General features: G+C 35.7%; 1 protein-coding gene and 1 long non-coding RNA gene across 2 annotated transcripts in view; one reads left to right on the top strand and one right to left on the bottom strand.

Annotated features, from left to right (window-relative positions):
• ANOS1 (anosmin 1) overlaps nucleotides 1-21,337 on the bottom strand; it is a 108,455-nt gene that overhangs the window by 11,569 nt on the left and 75,549 nt on the right. The window contains exons 5-9 of the mRNA XM_032226105.1: nucleotides 19,863-20,047; nucleotides 17,686-17,815; nucleotides 6,109-6,314; nucleotides 5,097-5,244; nucleotides 2,303-2,443 (exon numbers count right to left, since the gene is read on the bottom strand). Coding sequence (XP_032081996.1) covers nucleotides 2,303-2,443; nucleotides 5,097-5,244; nucleotides 6,109-6,314; nucleotides 17,686-17,815; nucleotides 19,863-20,047 — 810 coding nt within the window. The remainder of the gene's footprint in view (nucleotides 1-2,302; nucleotides 2,444-5,096; nucleotides 5,245-6,108; nucleotides 6,315-17,685; nucleotides 17,816-19,862; nucleotides 20,048-21,337) is intronic.
• Nucleotides 1,388-20,538, top strand: LOC116514529. Its single transcript, XR_004256137.1, has 3 exons — nucleotides 1,388-1,593; nucleotides 19,433-19,558; nucleotides 20,328-20,538. It is a non-coding gene; the product is annotated as an uncharacterized LOC116514529 (long non-coding RNA).

Raw genomic sequence — 21,337 nt, 5'->3', positions numbered from 1 at the left:
AGGTTTCAAAGCACCTGGGGTAGTAGCAAGCAAGATTTGGAGCAAGGTAAGTCTGGCCTGCTTATGTGAATTAAGAAGGCATGACAGTCATGATAGAGAATTGTTAATACATTTTCTTCATGAAAATACACTGCATTTAGAATGCAGACTGTCATATCAATCATATGAAAACCAAACAGTGATGTTTAAACTATATTATGTGCTACACCTATTTGCAACTAACTATTTTGGCTCTGCTCAAATGCGTACAATGAGTAACTCAAAAGCAATGCAAGATAGCAGTATCACATATTTCTTTCTTATGCAGAAAAAAAAGCTTCAGTAGAACTTTTGTTTACTTTCCCATAATATTTGTTTTATTCTGTCTTACTTTTCCAAGCAATCCAGTTTAACAAGTTTATCTCACATATTTCAAGATCCCTTTTTTATCTTAACTAAATTTATTATTTGCTTTATTCTAGGCAAACATTAAAATAAGTAATTCAGATGCTAAGTTCATTGATAGTTGTTTAAGATATAGGAAGAGTAGACAATCTGAGACCAAACCAAGCACAATTTCCACTGATTAAAGGCTAATGCAACACAGAAAAGCCCTTTTTAACAGAAAATTGACATTATTATGTCAAGCTGCTACATTATCCTTGAAAAAGAAGTTTTAAGCCATGCTGAACTGAAATGTAAGTTTAGAACACACATCTAAGTACATACCACTAATGCAAATCTTTGCCTATACAATTGTGCATCCTATACAATTGTGCTAGGGCTGTTCCAGTGCGTTATTGCTAATGCCTTCTGCAACTGAGATGACTTATGACTCAGTCTTGTTATTCAATAATCTGTATGTATACAAAGAAAGATACAGGCTATGATCAAGCTAAAAATTTGGGGGTGAGTTCGGAAATTGTAACTATGCTCTGGAGTTTTTTTCAGATGATTTGTTCTAAATACTGCAATAGGAAACTGATGTTCACATCCACTCTGAGATCCTACATGGCAATGCTTTTTTCATCTTGACCATCAAAGGCCATGGCTAGGTCATTTATTGAGTCATTTGTACAGCAATATTAGTCTCCCATAGGGAATCTTCTACAGATCACTTAACTACCATTTCCTTTTTAATATAGTTAATGGTTTCCTAGACCCATTAAGATTCTGACTGATCTGTCAAGAGAAACCTTGTACCTGAAACAAAGAACAAAATGCCCCTATAATTGATTAACAAAGATAACCTGATTTGTGTTTTATCCATTGTCCTATATGTTTATCGACGTTGATAACAAGTATTGGAATGCTGCAATTCATAGAAATGAGTGGCCTAATCAAACATTTAGAATCAGTATTGACACAAGCCCTGATTTAGTCAGAACATGAGAATTCAAATGGCATTTTCTCTTTACTTGTATCTATTAACTCAGGGCACAGGAAGGATACAGGTGGCTATAGAAGAGGGCATGACCAGAAAGTCTAATACAGACAGTGGTACAAGTTTAATAAGGAAAGTGGTTAGTTCTATTCCTACAGCAGACTTCATTACATGCCTTTCTGCCTTCTCAATGAGCCAGCAACTTCCTTGCATCAGTGGAAATAGTGGTGGTAAGCAAACACATTTTTTTCTTTTCCTTTCCTTTTGCTACATAGCTTTTGATTCTAGTTAATATTCCCACCAACACCATCTCCATTGCAGCAAGAGAGTTGCTGCCTCCATAGATGTAATACGAAGGAGGGTGGTTATGCCAACAATTTATGGGAAAAATACCACTGAACAGTCATAGTAACTAAATCAACTTTAGGTTTCTTTTGCTTAGTTTGGACATCCTTAATCTACTTCTACAGATTTCCCCCCTCTGTATTATAGTAACTCCTGAGGAAGCTAGAAAATGGAAACATAAAACTGCTATTATTAGGGTTGAAAAGATGAAAAAAACCTTTCAACTATGGCATTTAGGTCAAATTAAGACTATAGAAAAAGGGGGTCATATTGATGATGAACACTTTATATGTATGTGTACATATGCAAATTAATAGTAAACATAATGCATATTTGTAAGCAAGATTCTTCTCCTCCACTCTCCTCCAAATATATGCTTAGAAGAAAGTTGGAAATTTTTGTTTCTACATTAACTTAAATAATAAATAATAGCTCATATTAATTATAATATGTTTAATAATGCCAACAGTATATCAGAAAGCAGTCAGACTTTCTATATTTGTATATCTAAAATTATCAGGAAGCTATCTGAATCAGTGTTTATTAATAACCAACAAATTATTTAGGCAAGGTAACATATGGTTTTGCAACTACCTTCTGTTTTCTTCCAGTAGACTTTCACTTGAAGTTGGTCATCTTGGAAAAAAGGCACTCCAATTTCAAGAAGACGATTAAGTCTACTTCTTTTGAAGAATGAAACATCAGTGGCTTTACCAATGGTAGATGTCCATTCTTCTGTAAAAGAAAATATTTCTGAAAATTTTCCAGTTGCATAGATTGGTGCATAACAAAAGTTATTCAAATCATATTTGAAATGCATCTAATAAGAGATCACTGGATTACAAATAAAAGAATAAAAATGCAATAAAAGGAACAATAATTAATATTTATTTATAAAACAGGAGTAAACATACTTTGCCAATTGTTGGAAGCTAATTCTAAAAGAAAGTGATTGATTCCAGAATATTTAGAAATTTTCAAATTTTCTTGTTTGTTAAAATACAATATGATCAATCCTAGCTGGTAACCTAGCTATTCTATTTTCAAAGATAGTCCCATACATATGGCATTATATTCAGGTAAACAGAAGATTATTACAGTGTAGATAACCTTTATTCTATTAATTAATAATGTAATAGCAAAACAATAATGAATTCCAGTACTCCTGAATTCATCATAGTAACTCAACATTTAACAAAAATGAAAACAAGTTTTAATAGTGTATCTGTTACTGAAAATGCACCCAGAGTCAACCAAATCAAGAGAGTGATAAAGTGTTAAGTTTTATCAATAATAGCCACCACAAAAATGCAAATTGACTAATGTGAAGAAGAATACACTAAAAATAAAGTTAAAGTTATATTGCGGTTGTTTTTTTAGAAATGGAAAAGAATATTAGTTCCAAAACAATATTTTTAAACTAGGTTTCGTGATGAAAAAGAATAAACTATTATTAAACAATGAGATAAATTTGCATTGAAATGTTCATGTTATACTATTGAATTAATGCATTAATATTCAAGGAGCCATAACCATTTAGACCTAATTTACCAAACATAGTTCAGATAATGTGTATATCAATTTTTCATAAGCTAATTATTAAAGCAAAACACACAAGAGAAACACTGCTTTAAAACTGTCAAGCATTATCAAATATGTCCTTGAATTGAAATAGCTGTCATACTAGAACCAGGTCAAATATTGGATTTCAGCAAATCATATATAATCATCAATGGGCATATATTTTCTTTTTTATATATATATTTTTTTATTTTTATTACATAGACAACATATGCACACAACAATAAAAAAACAAAAAGAAAAAAGAAAAAAACACAAAAAAGAAAAAAAACATCATCACATAGAGCATGTCGTTTGGTTACAGGTGTTTTAACATTTATCATTCTTATACATTTATTATTTCATTTAATAGGTTATAATTTAGTATCATTTCTTATTCCCTTACCTGTGCTAATCTATCCTAACTATATTTCTCCCCACACACAGACTTTGTATCTCTCTGTTATATATATATTTAATACACACAACAACAATAATAAAAAAAACACCCAAAAAGAGGGGGGGAAAAACAAAAAGAAAAAAAAAACATCATCACATACAGCATGTCGTTTGGTTACAGGTATTTTAACATCCATATTCTCAAATAATATTTACCATCTTAGACTTTTCATCTAGTATGGTCATATATTTTCTGATGCTGCTTTTACTCAGCTGTAAAATTAAAATATGAAAATCCACTAACAGGAAGGAAAAAAGATGACAATTCAACAGTTCACAAAAATATAAACTCTTATGGGGAAAAAATGAAGAATAATAAAGTAGTGAAAATAATTCTGCATTTTCCAAAGCATATTAAAGAATGAATCAAAGATTAATTGTGAAATAAGAAAGAAAGGGTGCCCTCCAACTGAATGTAATTTGATGAAACTATCATACATGTGGAAATCAGGGTAAGCGGACCTTGATTAACAAAGGTTTTATCTGCAATATAAATTGAATACGATCTGCAGCAGGGGACAGAAACTGGTATCTATAAAAAGGAATTTGTTTCAGTAACCCTGGTGTAATATGGATTCAGAGATTGGATGAGAAGTTTCAAAGCAAACACTAAAGGGAACTAAAGGGAACAAAATATGGTGTATCTTTAAATCTGTTTTGTAATCCTTGGAAATAAAATATTTAACATTAACGAGCACTAATCCTAACATTCTACAGTAGAATATTCCTAGTGTACTTAAATAGTGAAGAGACATATGCAGAAGACATGCATTAATTTGCTTAATGTCACAAAAGCCAAAACATCTAGCACTTCTTAATATTTCCAAAATATATGTCAGACTCATGCTTTTCCTATTGTATGCTGTATGTATTTCTTAAGGATTAGGTTTATATTCTACTTTTTACTCATGACCCAAAGATGCAGTTTATATAGTGCTCCCACCTCCAACGCCCCCATAAACAGTCTGTGGGATAGTTTGGAGTATGATTGGCTAAAAGTCATTCAATGAGCTTTCATGATTGTAGATAAATAAAACTTTAGGTCTTTCCATTCATTGTCCTTAACTACTAAATCATGTTGTGATAATTATGATTTATTTTTATATTTGGAGAAGCTGCAAATATGTATATATTGTAAGAACTGAACATAGTATTGATTTTCTATATGTGCCCAGACAAAAGATTATTAAATTCACAGTATCCACATCTAAGAAGTATTTCTAACCAAACTGGAATATTCTGGACCAAAGAGAACATACCCAGTAGACTACTTAGGAACGGAATAAAGACATAGAGTTAGAGAGATAGAGAGAGAAAGAGAGACTTAGAGACAAAAACTTTACTATTGTTTTATGGAAACACCACTTACTGTTGCTGACAGTTGTCTGAGTAGAACTAAAGTAGAGAGACACTTTTGCACTTTTCAGACGTATTTGACCCCAGTATGTAACTGCCTGCAGTTCCACCATGTAATTACTATTGGGTTGAAGATGTTCAAGGATCACATAATTTTGAAACTATAATGGAACAAAGTTAAGTTGCATAAATCAATTATGGTTTTGCTAACTCTTTATTCATGTCAGATGCAAATAATAAACAGATAACATTCAACAGTGAGAAAATAAAATAGGTCATAAAATTATAACATGTTTTAAAAATATGTAAAATAAATAGGATTAAAACTAAATGACATTTGCCCAGTATTTGCCCATTTTCTCTCACCAACATGAAGTCTTTCTCCATACACGTTGAAGGACATTGTATGCATATATGAGATGGATTGTTGTTTTCCATATTAACACAGATGTAATGCTAACATTGAAACAATTTAGCTGTTACATATTCTATCAAATGAATAGGCTACTGTTGATCTCTCCTATACCAATTACTGAGGTTCAAGAAAAAGAGTCATTTTATTGACTATAATTATTATTTTTATTAATAGTATTTTCATTAATATTCTGAATTTTACCAGACTCCACATAATGAAAACATATAAGCATTATGTACAATAGGGTATAAAGCCTAGTACCCTAAACAAAGAGTAAAATAATCCTTCTCAAAATATAAAAACAGTAAGAAAAATCAGCAACAGTCCATTAAACTTTGAATGCCTGCCTGGATAAAACCGCTTTAGCAATTTAGCAAGGAAGTAATTTAAATAATGTAATGTAATTCATTTAATGTTTGTCCTTCTGCCATGAACTTCTAAAATATTTTAAGTGCCCATTTCCTCTGTCCTCTTTTACAAAGTGTTCTTCAAGATGCTGTTTGGAGACTGGAAGGCTTCTAGCATAAAGAAAATTGAACACACTAGGCAGAAGCAATTGAAACATTTATTTTTAGAATTTCATTCTATTTCCTTTTTTTTTTTTACTTACTCCATCTGTAGTCTTCCTTCTCTTCTTTTTTGTTGGGACAACAGCCTTGCTGCTGACAGTCCAGCTCCAAAAGATTTTGTAATGATGGACTGGAATATCTGGCTCTTCTGGGACATCCCAAATAATCCTTATATTTATACTTCCATCATTGTTTACTGTAGAGTTGGCAATCCTGAGATTAGTTGGAGCAGGTGGAGCTGATGGATCTGATGGGGGAAAAGAGCTTTGTAGGAATTAATAATTTCTTTATAATCAATATCAACATGTTCCAAAGGTTTTGGACAGGAACTCTTTTGCCCTTTTTGACAAATGTTTCAAATAAATGCTTGTTTAATGGTTTAGTGCAAGCATCATCCTTTTCCAATCCTCTCAAATCAAAACTTCTAGGATGTGATTTGCAAAATTAAAATTGAACTATCAGTGCCTATGCCGAAATGAGCTTTCCCATAAGCTAAAGCAAATAAATTAACAAGTGGGATAGTACACAATTGTTGTGGATTATGTATCATACAGAAAAAACTTGTTTAATGCAGATCAAAATTTCTATTGTTATGTTCAGGACGCAATTTTAAAGATGGGTGGTTTGAGTCCTAGTACCTACTCCAATAAGCCTAATTTGAGGCAAATATTATTTCTTTCAGCACATTTGGCCAATCCAAAACACATTAACATAAAGTTGTCCTTTGAGCCACTGATTCAGCTGATTAAGATTTATGCACAGCATGAGTGAATATAGGAAATGCAACAATAACTCAACCACAGATTCTTTTTGTTCCATTTTGGTGCTAAAATATTGGACACATTAAATAACAAATGGCAGATATATAGAAGCTTCCTTAGTTGAACTTGAACCTAAACACAGGGGATAGCGAAGAAGTCAAGGAGGATTGTGTAAATACAGCAGAACTCTTCACAGTTAACCCAGTTATAAGGATCTTTACATGAATCAACTGTGGAGAAGCAGGACTGATGGAAAGCAGAGGTGTTCGTCCATCCTATTGGCTCAGAGGACCTTGATCTGTCTGAGCACTATCATCATCGCAACCCTTAAAAAGTAAAATATATCACATGTGGGGGGAATGTTAATGGTCTGTACTAAAGTAGTGAAAGGGAACAAAAGAATAAATAAATTCACTCGGCAATCTAGGCAATTCAGGGGGAAATGGAAAAGTCATTTACAATTATATATGTAACATCTGTTTAGCTATAAGTGAAATATTTTTAACACTTTAAATTAAAATGTTTCTCTTCAAATTACAGTGAGATCACTAATTGTACTTTTTAAAAAGCTGCAAATCTAAACTACAGAATTTATACCATAGATAAAGGTTCTAAGATTTTATAGCATAAGCAAAGTGATAGTGGTTGTCTGTCAGAATTGGTATCCCCAAAAAAGTACAATATAAAAATAACTTACAGGGAAAAAGATGTGAGTGTTAGAAATGGGTATCTGTTCATTCTATTTATGCATAAGCATGAAAATACATTTAGCATTGGCATTTATATAGTATGAAATCATTGCTGTTAGCTACATCTATGTTTTTATGAAAGGTTTTTTTTTTTTAAATGAATAGTACAAACCAGCATTTAAAAAATTCAGGAAGCATAGCTCCAAAATGTATGCAGCAATTGTCATGTGTATTGTCATACATCTTGCAAATATAATCCAATTTTGTTGTAAACAATAATTATTACAGAAATGTTTGCTTTGTCACATGATGCTATACTATTAAATAATTCATTCATATTCAGTCTGCATATGAATAGAGAACTGAGTTCCCTTTTATCAATATTCACTGATTCATATCAGGTTATCTAGTGAAATAAAATTTGCCATACAGTACTGTACATTAGTCAACTATAGCACATCTCTAAGATTAAACTAAATTTAATCTTCCATTCTCATGGAACTGGAACTGTAAAACTTACTACCCACAGACAAGGAAAAAACATCAGCAGAGTTAAAGGTAATTCTAAATATGGCAGTAATACAACCAACCCATACAGGCAGAACCCATTCTTAAGGTGACAGCTACAAATGAGTTCAATAGCATGCACTGTTAGGAAATTGGGAAAGATGGAATTAGCAATGGAATGGGAGGGGGGACTTAGACAAAAAGAAAAAGAAAAGAGCGAATAAGCCTTTTTAGGATTCAAATTGAGACTTTAAAATGCCATAGATACTGAAGCTAGAGTTGGCCACAAAAATTGATTAAGAAATCCAAAGTGTAATGAGCATTGAACATCACTTGTGCCCTTCCAAAAAAGAACAAGGGGAAGAAAGAGCTCACTATTTGGATTTGGATTTAACTTTATTTGTATGCCGCCCTTTTCCCTGAGGGGACTCAGGGTGGCTCACAATTCAGGGGGAGGGAAGGACAAAACAAGTTATACACATGAAGACAATACATCGTTAAAAAGCACAACAGTCATACTATTCGGGTGGGGTTGAAGTCTTTAGCCCCAGGCCTGTCGGGACAGACAGGTTTTAAGGGCTACGCGGAAGATCTGAAGGGTGGTGAGGGTACGAATCTCCACGGGGAGTTCGTTCCATAGGGTCGGAGCAGCCACCGAGAAGGCTCTCCTCCAGGTAGTTGCCAGTCGACATTGACCGGCTGATGGAATTCGGAGGAGGCCTAATCTATGGGATCTTATTGGCCTAGTGGAGGTAATTGGCAGTAGGCGGTCTCTCAAGTACCCAGATCCAATACCATGAAGGGCTTTGTAGGTGACAACTAGCACCTTGAAGCGCACCCGGAGATCAACAGGCAGCCAGTGCAGCTCGCGGAGGATAGGCGTTACGTGGGTGAAACGAAGTGCACCCACGATCGCTCGCGCGGCTGCATTCTGGACCAGCTGAAGTCGCTGAATACTCTTCAAGGGCAGCCCCATGTAGAGCACATTGCAGTACTCCAGCCTAGAGGTCACAAGGGCACGAGTGACTGTTGTGAGAGCCTCCCGGTTCAGGTAGGGACGCAACTGGTGCACCAGGCGAACCTGGGCAAATGCCCCCCTGGTCACAGCTGACAAATGGTGTTCAAAAGTCAGCTGTGGGTCCAGGAGGACTCCCAAGTTGCGGACCCTACCTGAGGGGCGTAGTATTTGACCCCCCAGCCTGAGAGATGGAACACTTGGCCAATTAGTGGGAGGGAAGCACAACAGCCACTCGGTCTTATCTGGATTGAGTACAAGCTTGTTAACCCCCATCCAGTCTCTAACAGCCTCAAGGCCCTGGCTCATCACGTCCATCGCTTCATTGAGTTGGCACGGGGTGGACAGATACAACTGTGTATCGTCCGCATACTGGTGGTATTTTATCCCGTGCCGTCGAATGATCTCGCCCAGCGGTTTCATGTAGATATTAAAAAGTAGGGGGGACAGGACCGAACCCTGTGGCACCCCATATGTTAGGGGCCTAGGGGTCGATCTCTGCCCTCCGACTAACACCGACTGCGACCTGTCCGAGAGGTAAGAGGAGAACCACCGTAAAACAGTGCCTCCCACCCCCACCTCCCGCAGTCGTCGCAGAAGGATACCATGGTCGATGGTATCGAAAGCCGCAGAGAGGTCAAGGAGTACCAGGATGGAGGCGTGGCCTCCATCCCTGGCTCTCCAGAGATCATCAGTTAATGCGACCAAAGCGGTTTCTGTGCTGTAGCCAGGCCTGAAGCCAGACTGGAATGGATCAAGATAACTGGCTTCCTCCAAGGACCGCTGGAGCTGAAAGGCCACCACCTTCTCAACTACCTTCCCCACAAAGGGGAGGTTGGAGACTGGACGATAGTTGTTTAGAACGGCTGGATCCAGAATATGCACAGAATATTATTAATGAACAAAATGGATAAAACCAGACAAAGGGAAAAAATAAATTTTGCATCAGAAATTGTTCAACTGCTGTAATTACAATTAATCTACAAGAAAATAACTTGTTACAAAAAATGTCTCATTTCTGTAAAGAAAATTCTTTTCAAATATCTCCACTTTTTAAAATATGAAACTTATGTAGAGAAATTAGCATGTCACAGAGTTTTTCTTTTGATTGCTCATAACCCTTACTCAAAATTATTTAGAAAATGCTCTCTCATTTTCTCTCTCTTGCTTTCCAATTTATCTCATATGCTGCTCTGATGTGGCAAAAATTGGGATAAAGATTTTAAAAATATTTAAAGATCTACTACTATTATACCGTCTTATTTCACCCTTTACTTTAAGTGAGACAAATACCTACTTCTGCAGTGGTGGGTTCCGACAGACTATTGCTCATTTGTCAACGGCACGCTGCATACACACACTTGATGCGCACTATGCACGCATGCACAGTACAACTAAAATGGCTCAAGATGGCAGCGCCTATGGTGCTGACGGGAGAACTAGTTCAGGAGCATGGCAGGCCTGGGTTGCTGCCGGTTCCAGTGACCCAGGCCACCAAGTTACTACCGGTTTGGTCGAACTGGTCCGAACCGGTAGGAGCCCACCACTGTACTACTGTCTTAATCTAATGAAAGGAATTCATGAACAGAATCACAAATAGCCCCAAACATTCTGTGTAACACAAATGTTATATCCCTAAATGTGCTCAAAACTCTCACAGGACACAGTATAAATAGAATGAATTCTACCTTCAAATACTTCAAATAACCTATGTATTCCAAATACACAGTGTTATCTTTGAGCACAGCGAAGTTCTCCCTGCTTTCTAAGATTCTCCAAATAATGAACTAAATATTATCTAGGGACTGAAAAGATACTTGAATCCCATTAAACTTTAGTCAATTGGACTTAAATATACAGATATGAGTTTAAGCAACTATAAGTATAATGGTTTAAAGCATACTTAATTCACTGGATTTCAATGCAAACTTTACATATACTGTTCCAGTAATATCTTCAACTGTACAACTCAGGTCATGAAGACTAACCACTAATCCTTTCTCTAAATTATATTGCTGAAATCACTGCAAACCTTTCCCTCCCTGGGCATAATTGTCAGTATACAGGAATCCTTCACATACAAAAACTTCTACATGACATGGGACTCTACTATTGCATGTACAAGCATTTTAATATACTGTATGTGCAGGCTTAGAAAATAGAGGGGCTTAAAGAAATAACTTAGAGGAAGGACTTTTTTCATCATGAATTCGGCATAGGGTTGGTTGCTTGTATATGTATAGTTCTCTTAAGTTGCATCAGTGGTGGGTTGCAGACAGTATGCCCCGGTACGGGCGTACCGGAGCCTGCCTGGAGCATCGGATACCGTTCCAATACGGTGCTCCAGAGGGCCCACCTGCCCGCCTGAGCTCCTTACCTGTCTTTGAAGGCTTCCGCGCTTCTGTGCACACGCATAGCGCATACAGCGCCTGCGCAATGCTCTGCTGAGCAGCTGGAACATCGCGGAGGCTCATGGAGGCGGTAAGATGCATGCACACACTACGCACGTCCATGTGGATGTCCCCAGGCCCGTTCCAACTGTACCAGTTGGAACGGGATCTGGAACCCACCACTGAGTTGCATAGAAAACATATTGCACACTAATATATCACAAAGATCTTCATCGGGCTTTAAAAATCTTCTCATCATAGTGGTAGAAGTGTTTCCAGAGTACAATTCTTCTAGTAGATGATCTCACCAGCAAAGGTGGAGAATGCTCCCACTAAGCATAAATACATGCTGGTTTTCATCTATGTTGGCAAAATGCTCATATTTATCTCCTGCTATACTATTATGGCTGCCTATTATATACAAAGAATCACTTGGATTGTAAAAATATTCTATGTTCAGATTGATGTCACCAGCAATCATACATTTCAGCCATACAAATTTTAAGTGAATCATCTGGAATCTAAATCTTGCTCCCTTTCGAAAACATAGTCATGACTGTAATTCACTTAATTCTCCAAAATTTATCTGAAGGAACTATTTTTAACTCTCAAGAGAAGTTTCCAAGCTGTTTGAATCAGAAAGAAAAAGAAATCTTAGCCTCTGTAATAATTACCAATTATATCTGGCAGGAGTCATTGTAACATTTCATACAGTGTTCAGCATGTAGCTGTGCCTGCCAAACTTCACAGGACTCAGATTCTATATATTTATTTAAATAAGTAAACAAAAAGCAATTAATACCAACTTTTTCATATGTTTATTTTTGTTGAGATTCAGTATGATTAAGTCCAGCTCTCAAGTTGTATGTAGGCCTATGTATGCAATTTTATCTTTAACATTCTTTTGATCTTATAAAAATAAAGCTCCTAAAGTTTTTTGTTATTATAATATTTGTAATTTTGCTAAGCAACATCAACATTTCAACAAGCACCTGCAATATATATTAAATTCCTATAAATATATTTATTTAGGAAACAATCTGAGTGTCATATTGAGTGCATTAATTTGCAATTCCTTAAAGGTGGTAATACAAGCTGATATTGTACACAGATTCCTAACAGTACGTCCCATTCAATGGACTGAAATGTACTTACAAATAAAAAATATATAGGATTAAATAATATAATACTTAATTGCAGTCAGATAATACATCTTCTCTGAATTAAGTGGGTAATTTTATACAGGAGAGAAATACATGTATGTTTTATTAACCTGGAAGGAAGGAATGGAGCATAATATACCACACTGGTCCAATGTGGTTGGCAGATGTTATCAGTGCTAGTCTGGGGTATTTATCATGGCCTGTTCACCTTGGGAGACTGTTCTGGACATATACATGTCCAACAACATAGCCTACGATTTTATTTACCCACACAAGCCCCTTTACCACGTTAAGGCCTGAATGGTTTTTTATGGTTTCCAAATTCAATGTGACTCTGGCAAGTATACAACAACAAATGAACAGAAAAAAATAATAACACTGCATTAAAAAACAACACAATATCTAAAACATAAAATGATAATTGAAAATTATCATTGAAAATTGAAAATTAAACAACTGAAAGGAGACTCCATTCAACTGAACCCCGATGCCTGGGGAAAAAGTCAGGTCGTGTTGACTTTTCTAAAGGCAAGCAGAGTTGGGTCCTGTAATGTATAGGGAGATAATTTCATAACTTAGGACTAGCCAACAAAAAGGCACACTGTCTAAATCCCTTGAGATGACAAAAGTTAATAGGAGTGTTGTGAGGAAAATGCTCACTAAAAGCAAAATCAGAGCATTTGGAGATGGAAACAATAAAGTGTACTTCACTGGAAATACTTCCATTGAGTTCCCTGTCAGCAGACTGCAGGAGAGAGACAAAAGCAAGCTTCTCACAACATATTGTATGTGTTGGCAAAAAATATTGGAACAAACAGATAAAAGATAAACAGGGTAATGTAATCACCCAATGCCTTCTCCTCTACCTGTGATTAGAGTACTTTTCAGACTTGTGGCATCCTCCCTGACGTTATCAATATGTACCATAAACATTGGTATTTATTTGTACTCTCTATTCACATAAGTGTAAGCATTTGGGTTCTGATAATTGTTTCCACTTTAGGGTTGCAGCACTGGAATTTAGGTTATGTATTTATCTATTGCTACTAAAAGCCATACCACCTGATATATTTATATATGCTGACTATAGATTGGATGCTCTTTGCCACTAGCCTTCATACGGCAACATATGGAACAGAGACATGTTCTTCAGAGAAAGCAATATAAGACTTTAAAGCTGATAACCAGCACCTTGAATCACATCTCAAAGCCTATTGAGAGCTAGTGTACTTTGCAGTGCAACAGTGATATAAAGAGGTAATTCCCTTAATTATCCACACCATTAAATTCTGGACAATTTCAGAATAGTTTCCAAGGCCATTCCCATAAGTGAGAAGGGCGTGAGTGACAAAAAGCAAGGTTTCCAAGTCCTGGAATGGCCACAACTGGTGGACAAGACAAAAAACCTGCCATCATTGCTGCCACCTATTCTTTGAACATGAGCTGCAAGTCCAGGGGCATACCCAGATTCTGTTCCAAATCTGGAGTGGAAATTTGGTATTGCCACTGCTTGTACAATCAAAGATTCAGAGGCCATAGATGATCTTCAGAGACATTGGGCATTGGGATGGAATCTTGATCACGTCAATTAATGGCTGGGGTAGAGGTATACAAATGACACTGACAATGATGGTCCTCTGAACCAGGACAACCATCTTTTCAGCAGGACTGAAAGAGATTTGTTCAGATTCTTCAGAAGGGAAACCTTTCAGAGGCAGCAGAACCATACCATCCCGAGCATTTACTACTCCCTGAATCCAGGTCATATTGAGGTGAACTGAAGAATAATCTTGTGATTGTATCTGGGATGGGTTCAAGCCTGGTAGTCTCAAGAAAGTGAACAAGCTCTTTGGAACTACAAATGTGATTATCCATTTTCTATCTATCCATTTCTTTGGGACTACCTGGCTATCTAGATAAGAGCTCAGGATAACTCTCAGGAACTCTACCCTCGGCACATAGGCTGTCTCATGCAGAACAGGTAAAGATGTTCCTAGGCAGCAGGGAGTCTGTTACAAAAGAACTTCCAAATGATCCTTAAAATCCAACTTCACCAGTACAGCCTAACATCTGCCTATCTGTGGAGCAGCATCCTTGACAACATTCAGAGTCTCTCTATGGACAACACACATACCCCATGCACCCATGGGAATTATGACTGACTATTAATTGTTAGTATATTTATTTTATTTTATGAATGAATAAATGTACTGCTATCACACATTTTCAACCAACTTCTAAGAATCCTGAGACTGACCAAATTTAAAGAAAATTAAGTATGGTAATGAAAACTAAGAAACAAGATCTACAAAAGTAAAGCTAAATATATTAACTCCTCCCCTTTCATATAATTCATTCTGATGGAGATAAAAACAAGAAAAAGGACATCTGACAAACAACAAGGAAGGAAGCTGCTGAAGGCAAGCTAAAATAAGGAAGTGTGGAGTATCTTTAAAAAAATTGATTGAGAAACATAAATGCAGAAAATTGTGGTTCTAGTTTATTATTTTAGTAATTTTTAGGTTGGTCTGCTTTACTGTGGGTGGCTAAAACTTTCTGATTTTTATGAATTGATTGGCCAGCAATTCTTAAGTGACTTACAAAAAAGCTATTCTTTGTCTAGAGAGTGAGTTAAGAAGATTGTTAACAATATTAAGAAAATTATTAGAGATGTATTTGAAAAATATTTAAATAAAATCCATCAGTTCATAGATCAGTTATGATCCAAGGATATTTTAAAAAACTTCTCATACTACTTCAGAGATGCAAATATGTGTAGGACATTACCAAACCACTGAGGCAATTTCACAAGTAGCTGACAATAAAGATGAGTCAATTGAAATTTTGGAATCTAAACCTGACACCACTCTCCATAAAATCTGTAATTTTAAAAGGATAAGTTTGGGATGTCTTCTTCATGGACATTAACAAGGTTGAGAAATCCTTGATAAAAAGAGAAGCTTATAACTACTTGACAAATATTATTCTTCTTCCTGTGTCATATCTGTCATCAGACATTGGCAATCATGTCCGCAATCTATTTTTGTCAACAACCACATGAAAAAGTGCTGCCAAGCTTTGTCCAAATTTGTCCCTTAGGTTTTGAAGCCATGATGTTGTTCTTCTGCCTGGACCTTGTTTGCCTTCAATCTTTCCCTGGAGGATTAAATGAAGTATGCCCTATTTTTCTGGGTGTCGCATCACATGTCCAAAATACCCTAACTTTCACTTCTTAATGGCTTTGATGATTTCCCTTGGCTTTCCAGGAGGCTTATCACCTTCTCATTTGTAATTTTGTCAACCCAGTTTATATGTAACATCCATCTGTAAATCTACATTTTAAATCCTTCTAGTCTCTTCAAGTAGCTTTCTGTCAGAGACCATTCACTCCATAGAGCAGGATAGAAAAGATGTAGCATCTGACAAGCCTGATTTTCAGTCTTAGGCTTATGTTGTCACTGCAGAAGACCTTTTCATTTTGAAGAATGTTGTTTGAGCTTTTTTACTTTGGTGGTCATTTTCCAGCTTTCATGTAAATTAGAACCGAGGTATGTGATTCTTCAACCTTTTCTAGTAGTATTCCTTCTGAAGTTATCAGTGGTAAATTTAGGGGTTGTTTGCTGATGACCATGATCTTGGTTTTTGAGGTGTTAAGCTTCAAGCCATATTTTTCAGATATTTCTGAGACTCTGCTGATGAGGAACTGAAGGTCTTCCTGTATCATCAGCATATCTTAAATTGTTGATCTGAACACCGTTTACTTTGAAGCCAGCATTGATGTTTTCCAGTGCTTCGTTGAAAATTGACTCAGAGTAGATATTAAATCTACGGAGACAGAATACAGTCCTGTCTGACCCCTCTTCGTATTTCTGCATCATCTGAGTATTTTTGGCCTAGTCTCACATTTGCTACCCAATGCCAATATAGATTCTTTATTATTTGGATGTCTTTGTCATCTAGTCCAGCTTGTTTCAGGATTTGTAATAGTTTGCTGTGTCTTATTTTATCAAATGCTTTTTCAAAATCAATGAAGCACATGTAAACACTGTGATTAACATCTCAGTGCTGTACAAGAACTTGAATGCTGAATAGGGCATCTTATGTACCAAGATTGTTTCTGAAACCAAATTGTGTGTTATTTAAGTGCTCCTCAATTTTGTTGTATATTCTTGTGTGAATTATTCTCAGGAATATTTTCGGGTCATGACTCATTAAGCTAACATTCAAACATTCTAGACAAACATTTTAGAGAAGAAAAATATTTTATATCATGATTGAGTGAGTTAAAATTAATGAGTCAATTGTAATTCGGATGGATTTCTATCAGTCTGATATTTGTAATTGAAAGAAAGTTTTAATCTAAGGTTTGAAAATGTATTTTTCCTTTATATATAATGCTTACATAATTCTGAAAGTTTGTAAAATATTATTGAAAGTGTATTTGAAAGTATCTATGTTAAGAGAAAGTTAAAGAAATAGATGTATTAGCTTAAAGAAAAGTTCAGAATTTTTAAAAGGATGTATAGAAGAAGAAGAAATTATTCTGTGAGGGTAACTTGGAGCAAGTGATCTAAATTTAATGAGTTAATTGGAATTTTATCGATCTGAAAGTAAACTATGTATGTTAAGAGAAAGTTTAAAAAGATTATTAGAAAGTTTTGATTTTAGAAAGGTTTTTAAAGAAAAGATCAGTGTTTTAAAAGGGGGGAGTATTTTTCCCTTTAAGGTTAAAGAATCTGAAAGTACACAGTGAAATTTATTTATATAAATGATAATAATTTATAAAGATTATTATATGCAAATAGAAATACATATTATTTCTACAGCAGTGAACATTTTATTTTCATGTTTTATTGTGTCACATTGAAGTAAATAGCCTTAATTATTACTGCTAATGTGTTTTGTATTGTAAAAGGGAAGCAACTTCATTCAGAGAACTTGCAGCATGAAGCATTAATTGAACCTTAAATTCTATGTGGTTACTTCAAAAAACAAAATTATTTATCTTTAGAGTTATTTGTTTAAACCTTCTGCTGATCACATATAATGATTCATCCAAAGATGACTATGCATTGAAGAACATTAACAGAAACCTTTTGAGGAGCGAAAATGTTTGCTGGGAGCTGTAAAACCTCTTGTTCCATGCACATTTACGGCTGCCACCCGAAACTGGTACCACCTACTAGGTCTGATGTCAGTCAGTTGCAATCTCTCATCTGTGATCTGCAAAATAAAATCCAGTTAAGATACACATTTACTATTTTTATGACTTCCATCATTGGACCTTTCATGCTTTGCTTATTGAAAGGGGAATCCCTTTTCCTATTTTTCATGAAATAAAAATTGGACTAGGTAAGATTTTTCAAACCATCTACTTCAGGATCCATCCCAAAGAATTTTTGTCTCTGGCTGAATTAAAAAAACAAAAAAACTTTGAAGTTACTAGAGGTTGAACCTGGTATCTTTAATAGATGCAATCCGTACTAGATGTACATGCGTCATCTTTTACGCATTTTTTCACACCATACCACTTTATACACACATCTTACCAGTTCATTTTATTTCTTTGTATAGTGATGAGCAGAGCATCCTCATATGCAAACATCAACATGTATCAACTCTTTCAAAGTTTTTTTTTCTGCTGTAAATGCTGCTGGAATCCATCCCACAGCATTATGTAGAAGCAGACAGTTTGCATATTATACATATATAGTGTGTATGTGTATATGTTTTATATCCTCTTTGTGTATAATATGCATACTGTCTGCTTCTCTCTCTTAGTCTCTCTGTCTCTCTCTCACACACACACATACACTAAGAGAGAGAGAGAGATGCATAAATTCTTGCACATCTTACTATTATAGGTCAGCATGCAAATAAGCCATAGTCTTCCCTTTAAGACATTCTCCTAAACTGAAGGCCACAGAAAATGAGATTTGTATTATCTCTTCTTGCTGTAAAAAGTTTATTATTAACCATTATTAAACCCTGTTCCAAATCAGAGTTAAAAATACAGGTGCATGCAGGAAATGTCTCCATTCTGTTCCCAGAATAAAACAGTTACATCTATAACATATTCAACAATGGCCCAAATGGGGAAGACTGGTAGTATCTTTTTCAAGTCCAAAACACAGAATTACCTGATATGTTTCTACCAGAACAAGAGATGGCCCACTTATTTGTGTTGCTCCACATACTTGGCAAGTTGCAGAATGAAAGTTGCAATGACTTATTTTCAAATTAAGCATGATACCAATAGCAATAATACTTAAAATTATAAACTTCCTCATAATGCTTTACAGCACTCTCTAGGTCAGGGGTGTCAAACTGGATTTCTTCAAGGGCTGGATTAGCATTGTAGTTCTCCTCCATGGGCTGGGCATGGGGTGTGTGTGCATGTGGCCCCCCCATGCCCTGTTTTCAGCCTGGATGGCCTCCTGCAGAGTGCTGCAGGAGGCCCAAAATAGGGCGCAAGGGAGGTATGTGCAGCTCTTTGTGACCCCTTTTGGCTGCCAGAGGTACCATAGGCTGGTCCTTTGCCCAGGCTGGCCCTGCAGGGCAAGTTTAAGCACCCCGCAGGCCAGTTTCGACCTGCAGGCATTTGAATTTGACATCCCTGTTCTAGGTTGTTTACAATGTCAGCATTATCTGCATATTGCTCCCAACAATCTGTGTTCTCATTTTACCAACCTCAGAAGGCTGGAAGACTGAGTCATCCTTGAGCCCTGCCAGAATCAAACTCCAGGTTGTAGGCAAAATTAACCTCCAATAGTGCATTCTAATCACTGCACCACCAGGACTCTCATGATCTCCCTTTCTCCTCTACTCCTTCTGAAGCAGACTGTCAAGCATCGGGGAAATCAGAAGATTCAGGCAGTTCAAATGAGTATAAAGATTTATTGCAAGCTTAAGCGCCTACAAGAATCTGAGCAAGGGAAATTAGTGGGAATCAAGAAGGCATTCAAGGTGGGTTGGACTTAGATCTCTTGTGAGTGTGCAGGGATTCATGACTTATGACACATTTGACCCCTTCCTTGGTCTCAGCGTGGTCATCTCCTATACAGACTGGAAGAAAGAAATGAGAACTTTTCTTTGACCTTACACAGTATTTCAGATCTGCAGCACAAACTTCAAAGAGAGAACTCCAGGTCCTGGGTATGTTTAATGTTTGATGGCAATTAATATCAGTCAAAAATGTTTAATCTCTGATTAACAAAAATAATATTAAGGAAAATCTTAAAGGTAACAGAACTCTATTCAAAGTACTGACCTGTGCTATAGTTTGCCAACTTGTTGCATCATCTTCACTGGGGTGAATCCCATAATTCCATCTCCTTTGTATCACATAGAGCACAGGTTCAATGGAGATATTGAATTTTGAAGACCATTTAATTTCCAGCTGTCCAGACTGAAGTTCACTAAATTTTAATTCCTTTCTGGGTTTTAAAGGAACACCTAAAATATGTAATATGCATAAAAAGAAATTGTGTTCACAACTATTTGGAGAAGCAAGTGTATATCATATAAATAGAATACCTACCCTCACTTTTATCCCAATAGCAAATACATTTTTGCCTGTGTTGTTTTAAAATATGTCATGTGCTGCCTTTAATACTGAAAATACTTACCAGCTGTACTGTGAATGTATTATGGAGATAAGCTATCATTTCTATGATTTGGTAGTTGTAATAGACAATGTAATAATTACGAAGTGGTTCCTATTTTCTGTTTTCAGGTGCTGACACTTTTTTCAACTGATTCAATATCCAGAAGAGTTTACATGGGAAAGCATGGTCAGCTTGAGACTCTAGGGTGAAATTAGAAGATCTGTCATATAAAGAATTAAAAATTATCCTATAATTTTATAAGAAATGTAATATGTGTGATTCTTTCTTATATGTAGAAATTAATTGTTCATATATTGTTAACTGATTCATTACGATAAATATGGGGTCTCAGTGAAAATAGTAAAACTATTTCAAGTTTATTTCTACTGCTTCCACATGTTACTAGATTTTTCAAAAAAACTGGTAAGACTTTAAATGTGGCATATGTGAACATTTAACCAGAAATAATACTTCTTTCTAGGATATGACATTTTCTCTAAACTTAAATCTAAGAAAACTGTTTCTTTAAGAAACTACTGAAGTGCTACAATTGCTAGAGTTATTTTTTGCTTCTGTTTTGAACTTGTTACATCCCCAGAATAAATCAGGTTTATTTTTGCCAGCCTCTACACTTTTCTTGTTAAATCAATTGTGTTTTCTATAAATTTAGGATTTTCTCTAACAAAGAACGTAGAATTCTAAAACTGTCAAGAATAAAAAATATTGTAAGCAAATAAATTTATTTTTATATTAGTCTTCTTAAGAGAAACTATGCAGCTTCTCAATAAAAATATGTTGTTATTATGTGTAATAATCCTATAGCCTCCATTCTAAGGAACTTCCCATCTGCTTTGCATTATGGTCACTAGGATTCACTTGATTGGAACTAACTCCAACAACACCAACTAACCGCTAATGGCTGTAATTGTGTGCAGATGCTCATGCAGTAGAGCAGGGTTTCTCAACTTTGCTAACTTTAGGAGGGTGGACTTCAACTCCCAGAATTTCCCAGAAGAATTTGATTTTTGATGACAAATGTATATTTTTTCATCGTATTCTGGAGAAGTATCTGAAAAAATTCTTGGCATGCCAAGTTTAGATTTAACCCCTCAGAAATACGGGTATAAATTCATTAGTT

This window comes from Thamnophis elegans, chromosome 11 (assembly GCF_009769535.1).
Source record: "Thamnophis elegans isolate rThaEle1 chromosome 11, rThaEle1.pri, whole genome shotgun sequence".
Lineage (NCBI taxonomy): Eukaryota > Metazoa > Chordata > Lepidosauria > Squamata > Colubridae > Thamnophis > Thamnophis elegans.
This window is presented reverse-complemented; position numbering and strand designations above follow the sequence as displayed.